General features: G+C 47.5%; 1 protein-coding gene across 1 annotated transcript; it reads right to left on the bottom strand.

The window, feature by feature from the left end:
- Positions 1–1,249: 1,249 nt before the first annotated feature.
- Positions 1,250–18,309, bottom strand: TEKT1 (tektin 1). Its single transcript, XM_032618110.1, has 8 exons — positions 17,913–18,309; positions 16,177–16,383; positions 12,348–12,513; positions 10,101–10,229; positions 9,419–9,562; positions 7,066–7,288; positions 1,925–2,121; positions 1,250–1,487 (listed from the first exon to the last, which is right to left on the bottom strand). Exons 2-8 carry the CDS (start codon positions 16,364–16,366, stop codon positions 1,280–1,282), a joined length of 1,257 nt encoding a protein of 418 aa, XP_032474001.1. The 5' UTR covers positions 16,367–16,383; positions 17,913–18,309; the 3' UTR covers positions 1,250–1,279.
- Positions 18,310–18,525: the final 216 nt, after the last annotated feature.

The following is an 18,525-nucleotide window of genomic DNA, read 5'->3' as shown; positions in this document are numbered from 1 at the left end:
TTTCCCAGGCTGGCGATCCCGAGACTAAGGTCTGAACGGATCTGAATGCCCGCCCCCCCTCAAGCAAGGGCACCTGGGACTTGTTTTCGCTCCCTTGTGCTGCAGTATGAGGCCCGATAAAGCCTTGCCTGAATTTCTCGTCTGGCCTTTTATCGACTTCTAGTGATTAAAGAGTCCAGGGCCCCGAGTCAGTAACCATGACCCCAGAAAACAGCAACCTGGCTCACCCGCTCCCCAATCCCTAACTTCCTAAGAGCTGGAGGGCCCTTGGGTCCTATCCCTCCTCTTTCCCTTTGTTACCCACACAGGTTCTTGGACTCTTTAATCAACAGAAATCAAGAAGAAGCCAGATAAGAGATTCGGGCGAGGCTTTACTGGGATTAGCGCTGCAGCACGAGGGAGTGAAAGCAAGTAACAAGTGCCTCTGCTCTCCCCGAGGGGGCTCAAGCTGCTTCCTTAAATGGGTAACAACGGGGGTGGGACAGACGGCTGGCTTAGGTGGTCTGCCCAGCCCCCTTGGTGGTGCCCTGGGCAGGGATCATGCTCAGTACCCTGTTTTTGTTCCCAGCACCTCAGAAATAGCAGTTGGTTTGTGGCCTTTTTGTGCATAGTTATTTTTAGTCCCTTATAGTTTCTTTGTATTCTGTTGCTCCGGCAGATGTTTGCTCAGGTGCAATCACTCCACTAGAGGGTCTCAGGTCCCAGCCTGTCTCAATTTCACCCGAGAGAAAGAGGCCCAGAGAGACGCCCACAGGTGTTGGGAAGGCTTACGGGGTGGGGGCGGGGGACTCCTGACCCAGGGCTGCTCCTCTCTCATCTAAGTTCCGTATGAACTGAACATGCATCCCGTGGACCAGCCAGGGGTCTAAGTCAGCAACCACCACATTGTTTCCTAGGGAGAAGGAATCTTGAGGGCCAGGAGAAGTGTTCGCCGGTCCTCTCCTGAGTAAGATGGGCATGGTCTGAGTAGGGGATCCAGCCCAACTTCTGAATTGAAATAAATCTGAACTAAAATGTCTTGGACCCCCTCCCCCAGGCCTGAAGTCCTGTGATAAGAAAGGCCTGTGCTAACTCATGGAACTTAACCCTTAAACAACCACAGCACCACTAGCAGTAGCAGAATAGAGCTTTGCACCCAAATCTCAGGCCCCGAGCAGGCCTGGAACCCCAGCCAAGACTTTCTGGTGGGCTGACTGGAAGTTCTGCCCCCCTGAAATGAGAGTTCTGTTCTACGGTTTTATGACTGTTTAATGAGAATGGCTTAATGAGAATCCGACTTTCAGCAGACAGTGTCCGGATGGAGGCCCCCGGCCCACTTCCCGTGGTCATCCCCGCCCCTTGGAGGGATGGACTTCCTCATACGCATACACAGCACTTCATCGATGTAGATGGTATTCTCCTTGACTTGGATCTCCTCCTGCAGGGCGAGCTGCCTGCCATTCAGGCCTTGCAGCTCTACTTGAGCTTGGGCTAATGTTTCCTTTAATCTAGGAGAAGAGGAAGAACACTAGGGAATAACTTATGGCTCTACATCACTATTTCGGGGGGAAAAATGTATTCATATATTCAGCGCAGGATCCAAATTGATGTGTCTTCCTCCTTTCTCCTCCTTAAGACAGAGATTTCAAATTGGCGGCCCTGGGCCATGTTCACAAGGCAGGTAAACCCACGAACTGCCAACATTTAAAACTGTAGATTTTACCTAAACATCTGGAGTTGGACTTCAGAAAAATGTAAACATTGGGATGCATTCCCTGCATGGCAGCAACTGGTGGGAGTTAGGAGAGACTGCCCTCTTGAAAAGAACCCCTCAAACGCGAAAGATGCAAAGGTCTTTAGGCCCGCCCGGCATCACCCACGATGACATCGCCTAACCCTGCTCACAGGCCAGGTTTAAATGGAGCCCCAGGAGCCCTGTGCCTACCTTGCGACGTTGTGGGTGATCTCATCGACTTCCTTGATCAGCCTGTACTGTGCACCGTCGTGACACAGCTCCACATTAGGCCGACGTGTCCTGGTCTCCAGACGTGTATGAGCCACCTTGGCAGGTCCTTCTTGGTCAAGGATGGCTTTTTCAAGAACTGTGATATTTTTCTCCTGGGAGGCAATCTCTTCCATGACCTTACAAAAAGGATTAGAGGAGGTGAGGCCAGGGTGCGTTCCTCAAAACTCCACAGCAGACGCTCTTAGGAGGTTAGGAAGAGGGGACCTCCGATACCTACCCGAGCAGGACCCCAGAAAGAGTCTGGTCCCTCTTCACTACAGCAGTGATTGCTCATGGGCAAGGTAACTCGCCCAACCTTAGAGCCTCACAGATGGAACGGACACAGGTGGCCACTGTTGCCTCTTCTCCTTCCCAAATATGTGGATTCCCTCAGCGAAGGCTGAAGGCTGCCCGTTTACCTCGGTATAAAGTACCTTTGTATCATGAACGGAATGCTGCCTATTTCCTTACCAATCCACCCACTAGTACTGTAACTGAAGGCGGGGTCCGGCTGCTCGCCGCTCAAAAACCATTAAAGAAGCCGGGTTGGTGGAAAGGAAAGTTTGCTTTATTTTGAATGCCGGCAACCAGGGGGGCGGACGGGGAGGGCAGACGCCTGTCCAAAGGCCAACTCCCCAGCACAACCGGACAATCAGTGGGCAAGGGCTTTTATAGACGGAGGGAGGGCGCTACATGCAGAAACAGCACAGTCAGCTCTGACAGTCACCTTGGTATTGGTCATCGGTGGTCTGACCAGCATCATCTTGATTGTTCAGTTCCAGGGTCAGTTTGTTCCCATTTCCTTGAGACCAGTTCTCAGAACTGCGGCAGCTTATGTCACGGCTACAGTCTGGTCATCATGTCGTTAACTTCTTCCATCTGCTGGGGGTTTCAGTACCTACAAGACAGCTCACAGGCTACGGCTCAGAATATTATCTACAGCCCTTGAGGAGGAACTAAAGGTCTTTGACTTTGCTTAATGACTAAACTATTATTATTTGGTCTCCTTTGACTGTTTTCCTTTGTTTCTGTATTTTCTCACTTCTCTGATTAAACTTATTCTTTGGCTGAAGTTTTTCCACAGACGGATGGCAGGCTGAGGACACAGGGGGAGGGGAGCAAGGACCATAGGGTCCTGCTCTGTTTCAGTACCAGTTCTGCCCCCTAGAAGCCTGAAGAAAGGGTGAGCAGTTTAATCCGAGTTTTGTTGGTTTCTTTGATGGTGGCTTTGTGCAAAGAAAAGATTCCTTTGAAGCTACTCGGGTTTTTAGATTAATATTTCACTAGTTTAAAATTTTATTTCTTCCTTGTTTTTCTTTTTAAACTTCTCATCATGGCAATTTCCAAACATACATGAAGGTAGGTAGTATAATGAACCTCATGGACCCATCGTCAATTTAAGCAATGATCAATACATGGCCAATCTCGTTTCATCTATAATGCCCTCTATGCACCCCTGCCATCAGCTTATTTATTTTAAAGGAACTCCCAGATATTATATCATTTCAGTCTAAAATACTTGAGTATGTGTTTCTAAGTTATAAGGACTCTTTTTTTTTCTTTTAACATAACGACAATACTTTTTATCACACACAAGACGAAAGAAGGATTCTTTATTATTATCTAAAATCTAGTGTTCAAATTTCCCTCAGTGTCCTTTTTTTTTTTTCCGGTAAGAGTTGGTATGTTTAAATTAGAATTCGAATGAGGTCCACACATTACATCTGGTTTTCTTAATGTTTCTTTTTTTCTTTATATATTTATTTATTTGTTTTTATTTTTGGCTGTGTTGGGTCTTCACTGCTGTGTGCGGGCTTTCTCTAGTTGTGGCGAGCGGGGGCTACTCTTCGTTGCAGTGCGTGGACTTCTCATTGTTGTGACTTCCCTTGTTGCAGAGCACAGGCTCTAGGCGCGTGGGCTTCAGTAGTTGTGGCACGCGGGCTCAGTAGTTGTGGCTCGCGGGATCAGTAGTTGTGGCGCATGGGCTTAGTTGCTCTGCGGCATGTGGGATCTTCCCGGGCCAGGGCTCGAACCCGTGTCCCCTGCATTGGCAGGCGGATTCTTAACCACTGTGCCACCAGGGAAGCCCGTCCCTATCCTTTAATTTGGAGGCTGTCGCCTCCGTTTGCCGAGCCTCTTCATGAGCACGGAGGCTTCTGACCAGGTGATACCCAGCTGGAGCCTTTCCTCATAGAGCCTAGGTTGGTATCTCCAGGTGGGGGCAGGGAGTCTCACCTGATTTGTTTCAGTCCATCATTTGAGCCTGTCCAGACCATTTTGGACGCTCATTTTATTTTACTTTTAAAAAACATTTATTTATTTTTGGCTGTGGCACGTGGGATCTTCGTTGCGGCATGCGGGCTCATAGTTGCGGGATCTTAGTTGCGGCATGCGTGTGGGATGTAGTTCCCCGAGCAGGGATCGAACCCGGGCCTCCTCATCGGGAGTGTGGAGTCGCGCCCACTGGACCACCGGGGAAGTCCCTGGATGCTCGTTTTAGATGTTGCTGCCAAGGCCTCAGCCACACAGCTCCCAGCTCCTGCGGGATCTCCTCCGGCAGGACGGGGCTTCTCACAGGCCTCATGCCAAGCCCAGCTTCTTGCCTCTTCTCTTACGGTGGGGACCCTCCTCCCCGCTGCCTTCCTAGCTCAGATCCATCTTTCAAGGCCTGGACTAAGTTCTTACTCTACCAGGAAGCCTCTTGACTAGTCTTTGGCTACGTTTACCGTTATTACTATCGTTGCTGTTGTTCCTATTATTAGCTGCTGCAGCGGCCAATTCTTATTGATTATCTATTATATTGATTATATGTATAAACTATGTAAATGTACATATGTATGTGTGTGTGTGTATAAAATCGGTATGTGCCAGGCATTGCTCTAAATATTTGATTTGGGTTGTCTAATCTTACCCTAACCAACCCTGGGAGGTGAGTACGGTTGCTGTCTCTATTTTATCAATGAGGAAACCAAGGAACAGGGAGCTTTTTTCTGGTTTTGGCCGCGCAGCGTGGCATGTGCATGCAGGATCTTAGTTCCCCGACCAGGGATGGAACCTGTGCCCCCTGCAGTGTAAGTGCGGAGTCTTAACCACTGGACCGCCAGGGAAGTCCCAGGAACAGGCGGCTTAAGTGTATTATAACTGTTTTAAATTTTCTATACATTATGATGTTCTGACATCATAAAAAACCTTTCTGGCTGGGAGAAACTGCCCCTCCCTGGGCTCTTCGATACTTAAGAGACGGCGAAGGACCAGCCTGAGCAGGCCTTGCATCTGCAAGCCCAGAGCCCTCCCTCCTCTCTCTGCCCTTTCAGCCCAGGAGGCCATCTTGCTCTGCCTCAGTCATCCCAGGCACCTGGGGTGCCAGGCACCTGGGGACCATTCCAGAGCCCAGAGCCCACTGAGGTTATTCACACTAGCTGATCCTGAAGTGCTACCCTTGCCCTGCCTTGGGGGTCCTGAGGAAACCCCAATAAAGGCCGTGGCCTCCACCTTCCCCTTGCTCCTGTCATTTGCTGCCTGGCCACCCTAGTGTGTTCTCCACGTGGCCCTGCGTGGGGAGCCCTGCCTCCTGTCTCTAGGACCTGTGAATACGATATAAACTTTGTTTTTTCCTGAGCCCCCTGTCTCCTTATGGCTACACTTGACTGACCATCTCATAAAAGAACACAAAACATTAAGTAGCCTCCCCAAGATCACACAGCAAGTGTTGAAGCCCCATTTCGAACCCAGGCTGTCTGGCTCCAGGCTCTACACGCTCACCCACAAGGCTCTTCTACCTGTCGTTTTGCGGACTATTGCAGTATAATTTTTGATGACGTTCTGGTTTGCCCTGCTCATCACAGAGATAAATCTTTTCTTACAATTAGACTCTGGGCTCATGGAAGGCAAGGGAGGGATCCAGCAGAAGGACAAGGTTGTGCTAGTTGAGCAGGCCTGGGGCTAGAGCAGTGATGCACCTGCTACCTGGGGTCCCTTCTGCTCTCCATGGCTGCTTCACCATCAGTGAAAAGCAAGGAGTGGGCCAGCAGTGGCCACCTCGGGTAGCTGTAGCTGTCCCAGTGTTACAGGTGAGGCGGAAGGCTCAGAGAGCTTGAGGCGTCTGCTTAAGTCACTCAGCTGGTCTGTCGCAGGACTGGAAGGTGGGCCCACAGATCCTCAGTCCACATTCAGCCCTTGTTCCACTGGACTCTACCCGGTGTCCCTGAGCTTAGCCTGTGGACGGTCCCATATGCTCAGGATCCAGCGGTCCTTGCTGGTGAGGGACATGGGCTACAGCCGGCTTACTGGGCTCCAATTGTTAAGCATTCAGGAATTCTGCCAGACCCGTGTTAAATGGGTAACTTGAAACTGACCATGGTGGAAGAATTTACACCACAGAAATCTGCAAATTCTATACATCAGGGGCTTTTTTCTCCTCTGGGAGCCGGTTACCAGCAAACGGCTGGATAACCAGACAACAAGCCAGAATCCCAAAGTTGCATCTGGGTTTGGAGAAATCAGTTGCACTCAACTCACGGAACTTCAGAGTCATAAAGGACGTATAAGGGGCTTCCCTGGTGGTCCAGGGGGTAAGAATCTGCACTCCCAAGGCAGGGGGCCCGGGTTCGATCCCTGGTCGGGGAACTAGATCCCGCATGCATGCTGCAACCAAGAATCCGCGTGCTGCAACTAAGTCCGCGTGCTGCAACTGAAAGATCCTGCACACCGCAACAAAGATCCCGTCTGACGCAACTAAGACCTGGCGCAGCCAAAATAAATAAATAAAAATAAATCTTTTTTTTTTTTTTTTTAAAAAGAACGTATAAGAGCATACGGTGCATCTCTATGCTCCACAGAAGGATGAACTAAGGCCCAGAAAGGGGAGACAGCCTGTTCTTTGCAGCAATGAGTACGAGAGGCCCAGAGCGGGGCCAAGGCCCGCTCCAGTCCCCCAAAGCCCAAAGCCTGCTGCTAAGATGGAGAGAGCTGAGTGACCTCTACTCCTTAGTACACAGGATCACAAGCCCTGAAGGCCATTCTAGGTTTACAGGGTAAAACCTTCTGAAGGTCCTCTTCCGTGGTCCCCCCAGGGAGCTCACCTTGGCCAGATGAGCAGCCAGCTTGTCCCTGGCGTCCTTGGTCTCCTTCAGCCCATTCTCGAATGCGGTGTCCACCACGTCACATTGCCTGCTTACGTCGTTGGCCGTCTGGGACAAGGTTCGGTCCACGAGGGCCTTCAGCGTCAGAGAGCTGTTCCTCTGCTTGTCGGCCTTCTCCACGTTGGTGTTGGAGAAGTCCAACCAGTCTTCCGGACTCACAGAGCTGAAACAGGACCCATGCATCCATTCATAGCATGTTTGGGCTGGGTGTGTGGGTATGGCGGTAGGACAAGCTACTGGAAACCCACAGGAAGTTAAGCCTCCCTCCACCATCAGAAGCACCTAGAACGTTTCCCCATCTCTAGGCAGAGCGAACGGTGGTCTGTCAGTGGCAATAACTGTCACTTTGGGGAAACCTACTTACTCTGTGCCAGGCTCTGGGCTGGTACTTTACAGACATCCTCTCATTTAATCCTCACGATGGCCTAGTGAGCTAACTTTCATACCCCCATTTGACAGATGAGGAAAACTGAGGCTCAGAAAGATGGAGTACCTTCGTCAAGGTCACATAGGTAGAGACAAGTTAAGTATCAAAGTAAATTATAATAGTAACAGATTATAACACACTGAATAAAATAGGAGAACAGGAGTCCGTACTGGAATGCTATAAGGAAATGAATAAATTGCTAGTTTGACAAGGAACTGCTTTGTATAACACTTGAGGAATCTCAAGATAATGTTGCCTGGAAGGAAAGGGACACACGAGATACATAGTACATGATGCTATTTAATAAATGCAGAAGGAGGCACAAGAAACCTATCAGAAATCAGGAATGTGGCTCTCTTTGGGGAGCAGAGAGGAGGTATTCATTAAGAGGGGACAGGGTGGAGGTTTTGGCATTGGTGGTAATGTTTTATTTCTTGGCCTGGTTGGTGGTTACATGGAGACTGTTTGCTGTGTGACTAGAGGCAGCCTCTGAGATGGTCCCCAGTGACCCCCTGTGTCTCCTGGTGTTCACACCTTTGTATAGTCCCCTCCCCTTGAGATGTGTGATGAACTCATTGACTCATCTCTCCTGAATAGACACAATGAGAGGTTATTTCTAGGATTAGGTTGAAAGAAAATTGTGGCTTCTGTCTCGGCTGCCCTCTCTCTCTTGCTTCCTTTTGGATCACTCGCTGTGGGAGAAGCCAGCTGCCACGTCCTGGGACAGCTCCGTGGAGCAGCTCGGGTGGCAAGGCCTGTCATAACCACACGAGCCAGGTCAGAAGTAGGTCCCCCTCACGGTTGTGCCTTTGGATGAGACTGCAGCCCCAGCAGACCCCCTTGACTACAACCTCATAAGATGTGAGCCAGAGGCGCCCAGCTGAGCCACGCCTGTGCTCCTGACCCACAGAAGCTGGGAGGTAACACACGTTTATTGTTTTTAAGCTGCTAAGTTTTGGGGTAACTTGTTATACAGCAAAAGAGAACTAAAACCATGATAATTCATTAAACTGTTTACTATTATATGTGCATTTTTCTTTTCTTTCTTTTTTTTTGGCTGCACCACATGGCTTGTGGGATCTTAGTTCCCCGACCAGGGATTGAACCCGGGCCCCGGCAGTGAAAGTGCCAAGTCCTAACCACTGGACCGCCAGGGAACTCTTGTGCAGTTTTCTATATGTATGTTTTACTTCAAAAAGAACGTTTTAAAAATTAGAATGAGTTAGGTCTGTGATGTAATGTTACTTGAAAAATGTAAGTTAGATGTTACAAAAAAGGTACGTGGTATAATCCCATTTTTGTAAAGAAACAAAATTTGTGTAGGTGAGTGTATACATATGTTTGTAAGAACATACAGATAACACTGGTTATCTCAGGGGGTATAATGATAGAAAGGAGTACATATGGGGAAATTATTAACTTGCCCTTTCTACATTTTTAAATTCTTTTACTTGTTAAAAATGCAAATGAATAAATTTGAAAGGTTTAAAGATTTTATATCAGGGACTTCCCTGGCGGTCCAGTGGTTAAGACTCTGCGCTTCCACTGCAGGGGGCGTGGGTTCAAACTCTGGTCAGGGAACTAAGATCCCGCATGCTGCACGGTATGGCCACCCCCCCACCCCAAAGTTTTCTTTATATCAGACTTTCTTAAAGTGGGGGCAACCCGGAGGACCGAGGCGCCTGTGGGTCCTGTGTCCGGGTACTCACTGCTCAGCGCCCGCCTTTGCCCCAAGCCTGCCTCTTCCCAGCTCTCAGCCTGCATTCAGGATGATGTGCTAGGTCCTGCCTGCCTCTCTGAGAAGCACTACGATGACACACAGCAGGGAGGAGGACAGCAGGGCCAGGCCAGCAGGGACCCACTCACTTTGCTTCAACCCTCATGACGTTCTCAGAATATTTGATGTTTGGCGAGTTGTTGTTGAGTGAGAAGCAGATATCATCAATGGTCAGGGCTGTAAACTTGTCCCTCAAGTCCTTTTCAAGACTGTACTTGGCAGAGCGGTTCAGCCTGAAGGGAGAAGGTAAACTGGGTTTCTCCCTCTGGAATGCCTAGGTGGCACCTATACCAGGTTCTTGGGACACCATGGAAAATGAAGCCAGTCTAGTGCAATATGGCGACACTTCCTCCCACCTTCCCATCCGCTCCACACACACACACACACACACACACACACACACACACCATTAGACACTTGGTGACAAATTAACATATCCAAGCCAGGACTTCAAGATCTTCCCTCCAAATGTGACATTTTCTGATGTCACCACTGTGGCATCTTTGTGAGAGGTCAGCTCCAGTGTCCTCCAGTTTACAATCAGGGGTGAAATCTGGCCGCACCCCAACCCTCCACCAGAGGGTGACTGTCACGCATGAGAGGTTGTCTTGGTCTCATTCTGAGTGTTCCCGGGCCACCTTGGGGCATGGAAAGTGCTTGTAGGGTATTAAATCCCATTCTTTCTGGGCCATGGAGCATGGCCTTGGTGGGCACCACCTTTTCTAGATAACGCCCAGTGGAGATGTGAGGGCAGGTCCCGCATGGCCATACCTGATCTGCTCGGACGTCTCCTCCAGGGTGCGGGTCAGTAGGGCCATCACCCCCCGGATGATCTCCGCCTCCTTGATCAGCTCCTGCTCTACCTCATCGTGGACCAAGTCAATGCCAACTCGCTTCTCCCTGACCGAGAGAGAGGTGGATGGTCATCCCACGCGCGGAGAAAGGCAACTCAAAGGCTGCTGACTTTTAAAATGTCTGGACAACTGGACCAAATCCATCCGGATGATGTGATGGGGGATGTACATTAGTTGGTGTCTATGCGACTTCAAAATATCCAAAACATAATGAGGAAAAATTAATCGGTGACTGGTTACTTGCTCTGAAATATCCCAGCTGGACTTTGGGCCTCAATTTGGCCATCGGTTCTGAAGCCTTTTACTTTTTACCTGTTTATTGGAAACACTGTCTTCTGACTTAGAATTTTAAAGACATATGTTTCCTTCCTTGATCCTCTGACAAGGATTGAATCCAAAAAGATGCTCTATAGTAACAATAGTCATAGTCATAATGATGCCAGAATTAATAGTACCCCCGCCACTGAGCACTTACTATGAGACAAGCATTGTGCTCAGCTTCTCATGCGGATATTCCTTCTCACGTAACCTCTCAAGTACAGGTGAGGAAACTGAGCTTCAGAGAGATGACGTAACTCACCCCCTGTCACAGAACTAACTGGGCATCACTCATGTTTTTAACCACTTACTCCCGAAATTGATCAGTCACTGTCTGGTAGTTTATTCTTTTCCACCTGCATGATAGTACTAGGGAGGAAGTCTCCACTCACCAGCTGTGTGACCCTCAGGCACACCGTATAACTTATCTGTGCCTTGGTTTCCTCATCTGTGAAATGGGCATAACTATTAGTACTTCCTAGGGCTGTGGCAAGGGACAAAGGAGATAAGAAAGCAGATGGCACTGTACCTTCCACAGAGGAGCATGTACTCAATCCATGTATGTCCTCTACATCCTAGTTACCCTTAGGTGTAGACTTGAGCCAACTGGATGTTGGCCTCTTTGATCACCTGCTACTTCCCTGTGCCTCACAAACTCTCTAAATCTGGCTGGGAGGTTGCTGCCTGGTTGCTGCAGAGGGGGTCCTGGCTAAGCTCACTGAGGTAACAGGGTTTTCTGGGAAGGAGGAAGAGTATGGACAGAGTCACAGTGCATTTGGGAAGCTGCAAGCAGCTCAGCACCCCTCAGTACATCCCACTGTTGGGGATGAGATATGGCCCTGGAGGGATCACTGGGGCCCCAACCATGATGGACCTTGTTTTTGAAGCTAAGAAGTTTGAATTTTATTTTGAAGGTACTAGGGCAAAGCATTGTAATGAAAGGATGTTAAGCATGGAGTGACCTGGAAAGATCTGCATTTGGGAGGCTTCGTTCAATAGCTAGTGTGGAGGATGCACTCGGTTGGAGGGGGCTGTGCTGGCAGAAGGGTGCCCCACCTAGGGCTGTGACAGGCATCAGGTCTGCAAATCAGCATCACCCCAGAGCAGAAAGGATCGTCCTACTCATAGGACTTACAGGAGGGAAATTATAGTAAAAAGGTATGTTTGCACAGCGCTCTCTGGATTACAAAGTGCTTCCATGTGGCTCTGTGTATAGGAGCAGACTTGCCCTCTAGTAACTGTACCTGCTCTGCCTGCCCAAAATAAAGACCACCATTTCCCAGTTTCTATTGGTGTGGCCATGTGACTAAGCTCTGGTCAACGGGATACAAGTAGAAATGGTGAGTGCCAAACCCTTATTATTACTACTTGTTGGCATGTAGATGTAATGGCTGGAGCTCCAGCTGCCATCGTGAGTCACGAGGTAACCTTGAGAGTAAAAGCCACGCACATGGAGCAACAAGATAGTGGAGCAACATGACAGAAAAGGCCTGGAAGCCTGACACTGTGGCACACCATGCCAACCCTGAACTATCTCCAGACTCCTTAAATGTGAGAGAGAAAGAAATTATCTAAGTTCAATGTTATTTTGCCCTTTTCTGATTACCCACTGCCAAACCTAGTCCTAACTTATATTTAAGTTAGTCAAGAGCAGACTTTAGACATGAGCCAAGTCCAGTGCTCCTCCCGCTGCCCATCACCCTGGGCATGCGAGATAATTTCAGGCTCTAAAAGAACACTTGCTCATTTGTCTCATTCTAACCCATCACCCAGCACAGTCAGCTTTTACCTCTTCGCAATTCACTGCTTACAACAGATGATTCATTAGAGGAACCTTCCCTCCTACCTGTATTCCAGACACTTCTCAGTGATGTGCAAGGGCTCTTTAAAGCTCTCCAGGGCTTTCTCCAATCTGGTCTGATAGATGAGTAGATTTTCAGTCTCGTGCACCAGCTGCTCAAGTTTATCATCTAACTCCTTCTTCCAGAACCTGACTTCCTCAAGCCTCTGCTCTGAAGCACACAGAGAAGTCACACCAGGATTAATCTATTTCCAATGTAGCCAACTCTTAGATTAGAAACTTGAAGGCTATTGTAAACCTACCCGAGATACTTTCTTTTCTTCTTAGAGCTGTGCTACTTGGGGCATCTTTACATCTCTGAGTTAGGAAGGAAGGAAGGAAGGAAGGGAGGAAGGAAGGGAGGAAGGAAGGGAGGAAGGGAGGGAGGGAGGGAGGGAGGGAGGGAGGGAGGAGGGAGGGAGGGAGGGAGGAGGGAGGGAAGGAAGGAAGGAAGGAAGGAGGGAAGGAGGGAGGGAGGGAGGAGGGAGGGAGGGAGGGAGGGAAGGAAGGAAGGAAGGAAGGAAGGAAGGAAGGAAGGAAGGAGGGAGGGAGGGAGGGAGGGAGGGAGGGAAATAAGAATATATTTCTTCTTACGTTCAACATCAAATTAATCCAAAGACCATTCTACACCCATTGACTCTAATTCTTCAAAGCCCACTGTTTTTAATAACTTTTAATTTTGTCAAAGACACAAATATATATTGTTTGAAAAGTCAAACAGTTTTACAAGTATTACAATTCTCTGACCCATCCCTACCCACTCCCACTTTCTGGAAGCAACCTCTTTTTAAATACTTTTAGTATTTCTTCTGGCATTTGCTTACATGGCTATTTATTCACTATCAGTTTTAAGATTACCTATTGATTTCCTATGATGAAAGATAAGAGTTTGCTCTTATACGACTTATACAACACACTTCTGATCTTTCAATCTTCCCAATATAGCTGCGTCACCGTGTTGTTAAATAATAATTTAATGTTTGTTTATATTATTGTAGGTATGTAAATATTATTTACACCCAAACCATGATATCATGATACTATGATAAATTTACTTTCTTATACAACTTAAAAAAATTTTTTTATTGGAGTATAGCTGATTTACAATGTTTTGTTAGTTTCAGGTGTCCAGCAAAGTGAATCAGTTATACATATACATATATCCACTCCTTTTTTAGATTCTTTTCTCATATAGGCCATTACAGAGTACTGAATAGAGTTCCCTGTGCTATACAGTAGGTTCTTATTAGTTATCTATTTTATATAAAGTAGTGTGTATATGTCAGTTCCAATCTCCCAATTTATCCCTCCCCCCGCTTATCCTCTGGTAACCATAAGTTTGTTTTCTACATCTGTGACTCTATTTCTGTTTTGTAACTAAGTTCATTTGTTAGATTCCACATATAAGTGATATCATGATAATTTGTCTTTCTGTGTCTGACTTACTTCACTCAATATGACAATCTCTAGGCACCCATGTTGCTGCAAATGGCATTATTTCATTCTTTTTATGACTGAGTAATATTCAATTGTATATATATACCACATCTTCTTTATCCATTCATCTGTCAATGGACATTTAGGTTGCTTCCATGTCCTGGCTATTGTAAATAGTGCTGCAATGAACATTGGGATGCATATATCCTTTCAGATTATGGTTTTCTCCAGATATGTCCCCAAGAGTGGGATTGCTGGATCATATGGTAGTTCTATTTTTAGTTTTTTGAGGAACTTCCATATTGTTCTCCATAGTGGCTGTACCAATTTACATTCCTGCCAACAGTGTAGGAGGGTTTGGAACGCCTATAGGTATTGAGCCTCCCAGATGGATCCTCTAATTTTGTCTTTTCTCTCTTGTTTTCTATCTAGCTCTTTGTCTTTTTTTTTTACTTTCTGGAGATACTTCAACTCTATCTTTCAACCCTTCTTTTGACTTAAAAGAATATTCTGCTCTCATATTTTTAATTTCCAAGAACACTTTCTTGTTCTCTGAATGTTCTCTTTTTTAAGAGTCTTCTTGTTCCATAGATGCAATGTCTTTTCTAAATTCCCTGAGGATCTTATAGTGTTATTTTTTCTTTTGCTCTGTGTACTTTCTTTAGTTTTGTTTGTTTCAGTGTTTGCCATTTTAGAACCTTCCCTCACATGTTTGGTGATCTTCATCTGGTCATATTTGAGAATAAAATGCTAAAATACTAACTGGGAGCTCTGTCTGCAGGGACACGGCTTGTCAACCAGAATGCTTTATTGTCTAGTGTGATCAGGCCTACCTATAGGCTGGTATCAGGAGTAAGCATCAACCCATCAGGAGAAGCCTAACATTTAACCCTGCAGGCCTGAATGAAGTTTTGGTTTATTGGAGGTTGAAAACTAGCAGCCCTTAGACCAGGTTTTGTTTAGATGTGTTTGTTCATCCTGCCCAGTGTTATAAATATATCAAATCAATGGCTAGCATTTAAAAAGTGGGTAAAATTCCAGCTTTCCAGATTTTCTAAAAAAAAAAAAAAAAAAAATCAGGGAACTCGGCAACACTGGGCCCATATTCTTTCTTGGGAAAAAATGGGTTGAAATTGATGGAGCACATGTTCTCCAGGAACCCTCAGTCCCCACCACTCCCTATTGTCTTAGGGGTCTTATTCAAACCCTTATGTTACCTGCCCAACTCTGATAGACTGTTGAGTTTGTGACCTCTGGTTTATCACTTTTTGGCATTTGGGACTTTTGTTTGTTTCATCTTATTTTTATTCTTGTTTTGCTTATTTAATGGCACCACCTTTTACATTGTGTTCGTAGGAATGGGATTGTCAAGAGAGCATTACTCTTTCTTTAAGATTCAGCTCAGGGCTTCCCTAGTGGCGCAGTGGTTGAGAATCTGCCTGCCAATGCAGGGGACATGGGTTCGAGCCCTGGTCTGGGAAGATCCCACATGCCGCGGAGCAACTAGGCCCGTGAGCCACAACTACTGAGCCTGCGCGTCTGGAGCCTGTGCTCCGCAACAAGAGAGGCCGCGACAGTGAGAGGCCCGTGCGCCGTGATGAAGAGTGGCCCCCACTCGCCGCAACTAGAGAAAGCCCTCGCACAGAAACAAAGACCCAACACAGCCAAAAATAAGAAATAAATTAAAAAAAAAAAAAAAAGACTCAGCTCAAGTGTTCCTCTCTAGGAGGTCTTCCCTAATTCTCCAGGGCAGACTCTGCCCTCACTTCTGTATCCTTTCCCCCAGCTCCTATCTAGTTATATTTTGATTATTCACTTTTCTATCTTTCTCCTCCTCAATCCAGGAGCCCCTCAAAAACGGAGGCTCTGATCATCCTCTGTGATATTCCCAGGGCTTAGTCCATAGATGCTCTTAGACGCTCAACAGATATGTATCGAATCAGTCAAAGAATGGCTGATGAATGGCTGAAAATCAGACTGGGTTACCATGTCTCTACCTTAGGGCAGTGAACTTAAAGACCGAGCCCAGGGCTTCCCTGGTGGCGCAGTGGTTGAGAGTCCGCCTGCCGATGCAGGGGACACGGGTTCGTGCCCTGGTGTGGGAGGATCCCACGTGCCGCGGAGCGGCTGGGCCCGTGAGCCATGGCCGCTGAGCCTGCGCGTCCGGAGCCTGTTGCTCCGCAACGGGAGAGGCCACGGCAGTGAGAGGCCTGCGTACCGCAAAAAAAAAAAAAAAAAAAAAAAAAAAAGACCGAGCCCAGAGAATACACATGTTTCTCCCTAATATTTCAAGATAATACGTTGCCATTCCTGAACATGAAATGCAAATGACAGTATCGCCATACCTCAACAGTATCATCCAAACATGTTCCCAAATATACCAAATATGTTATCTTACCTAGTTTCTTGTTCACATCGCTTTGAGATTTTCTTGTGGTCTTTTCAATTTCATTCACAAGCCTCTGGCTTTCTGCCACCAGGCGTTCAGACCGGGACCTTTGGGCCTCTGCTCTGTGGTATTGGTTCTTGTTAGCAATGTGCCACTCTGAGGGCAAGAACTTGGGTGGATGTTGTAGTAGTTTGGCCATTTGAGGTTTCTAAAGTCCTGATCAAAAGCAGAATTTTTTTTTTTTTTAGATTCATTGAAAGCAAGCTGTCCTTTTTTTAATGTCAGTTTTTATTAAAGTGTGACATTCATACCAAAAGGTTCATAAATCATAATCTGTACACAAAATGAAAACCTCTGTACAGCCAGCACCCAGATCAAGAAATAAGCATTACCAGCACCTCACGTCTCTTTCTGATCACTATTCTTCACCCCCTCCCCCCAACAGTAACCACTATTCCAACTTTTAACACTATAAATTAGTTTTGGTATTTGTGAACTTAATATAAATGGAATCACTATGTACTCTTTCATATCTGACTTCTTTTTGTTCAGCCTTATGCTTGTAAGACTTATCAGTATTGTTCATATCCTTGTAGTTTGTTCATTCTCATTCCTGTGTAGTATACCATTGTGTGATTATACCAAAATTTGTCTCTCTTTTCTACTGTTTATGGATATTTGGGTTTCCAGTTTGGTGCTATTATGAGAATGCTGTGAATATTCTCATTTAGAGACAATGTGTTTTTTGGTGAACATATGCTCGCATTTTTATAATACATTAGAATTGCTGGGTCATAAGGCAGTGTTCAGTTTTAGTAGGTATTGCCAAACAGATGAACCCAGACATGTTTTCTTAAAAAAAAAAAAAAGAACAACTATGACATCTGTAAACTGACAACTGGGTATTGAGCCTGTTCAGCAGATGAAAGAAACAAAACCTTCCCAGGACAAAGAAAAGGAGAGAACAAGAAGAGGAACACATGAGGAGGCAGCAGGCAGAGACCAGCAGCAGCAGAAAGACCAACATTTCCCCACCTCATCTGCACACAGCTCTGACTGTGAGAACTGCCGTCCTCAGACAGGGCTAAAAACTGCCCCCACCAACATCTCACCCAAAATATATATCTGACCGCCTGCTCTTAAAGGCTTCTGGATCTCTGAAGTCCTTCAAACATACAAGGAGCGACCTGGAGTCAGATCTTGACCTGGCTGAGCCCCAGGCCACCCGGCTCCCTCTGACAACATGGGGTCTCCTAGTCCAGTCCCTCCTATGGCTTCGGCCAAGTGTGAGTGTGGGGCTCAAAACTTAACCCAAGATTTCTGGATAAGTCTGAGTAGCTCTCAGAGAAATCTAAATTAGGGCTGAGGTCGAAATTAAACCTAAATTCGGGCTGATACCACTGGGCACAAGGCATTGGGTAGGTCTGTGCGCTGCAGTTAAGGGTTGGTGGTGTGGGGCCGGGGCTTACCCTCAGCGCCACAAAAAACTACTACACAACTCCGGGATGGGAGCCTCCTCACCCCAACCGGAGCTCCAGGTTCTTGCAGAACTGGGCTGTAAACAGCGCGGTCTCCATGGCAACCGGAGACGCGTCACCAGGGCAAAAGGGGCGGGGTCTTCCGCGAAGCTGCTGTTTTCCCCAGAAGGCTCTGCGCAGGCGCGAGTTGTGTTTTCCCCCAGCGCCGGGGACAAGGGGATGTGGCCTGGGAGCGCTCAGGCCAGATGCCCGGCCATCTCAACCTACCACAAAGACGCGGGACACCAAGCTGGGAGTCAGGAGACCTGCGACTGGCCTTGGTCCTGCTGCGGGCTGGGCCACCTCGGGCCGCACTGCTCTCACTGGGTCTCGGACTCCCCAGGTGTACAGCGATGTTGGGCTGGACGATGGCTTCAGGTCCTCGCAGCCGCAGGCCGTCCCGGGACCACTAAGCCACAAGCCCGGCGCTGCATGGAGTTAGCCACGAGAGATTCCTGGGGTTGCCCCGGCCGCGAGGAATTAATAGGAGGAGATAGGAGGAGGGCCCGGGTCTCCCATCCTGGGCCCGCCCCTCAGCTTCCGGCCGGGGGCGGTGGCCGAACCCAGGCTAGGAGTCGGGAGTAATTGCTCCATCTAGAAAATGAGTGGATTGGAGCTCTCAAACTAAGAGGACAGTGCTCGGAATATGTTCTTTATGGTTGTAGTGCTGGTAAAAAAAAAAAAAAAAAAAAAAAAAACACTTCCGCACAGCCTGGAACACAGAAAATGGGTATTCAAATCTCCCGCCCTATGCCAAACTTGCAGCTCCACCTTTCACACCCCACAATCCAAGGCAACCTCCAAGAACAACCAATCAGAGGAGGCTTTGCCTCGTGGAGCC

The sequence above is a fragment of the Phocoena sinus genome, chromosome 20, assembly GCF_008692025.1.
Source record: "Phocoena sinus isolate mPhoSin1 chromosome 20, mPhoSin1.pri, whole genome shotgun sequence".
NCBI classification, from domain to species: domain Eukaryota; kingdom Metazoa; phylum Chordata; class Mammalia; order Artiodactyla; family Phocoenidae; genus Phocoena; species Phocoena sinus.
Note: the sequence above shows the minus strand (reverse complement) of the source record. Positions and strands in the feature narration are given on the sequence as shown.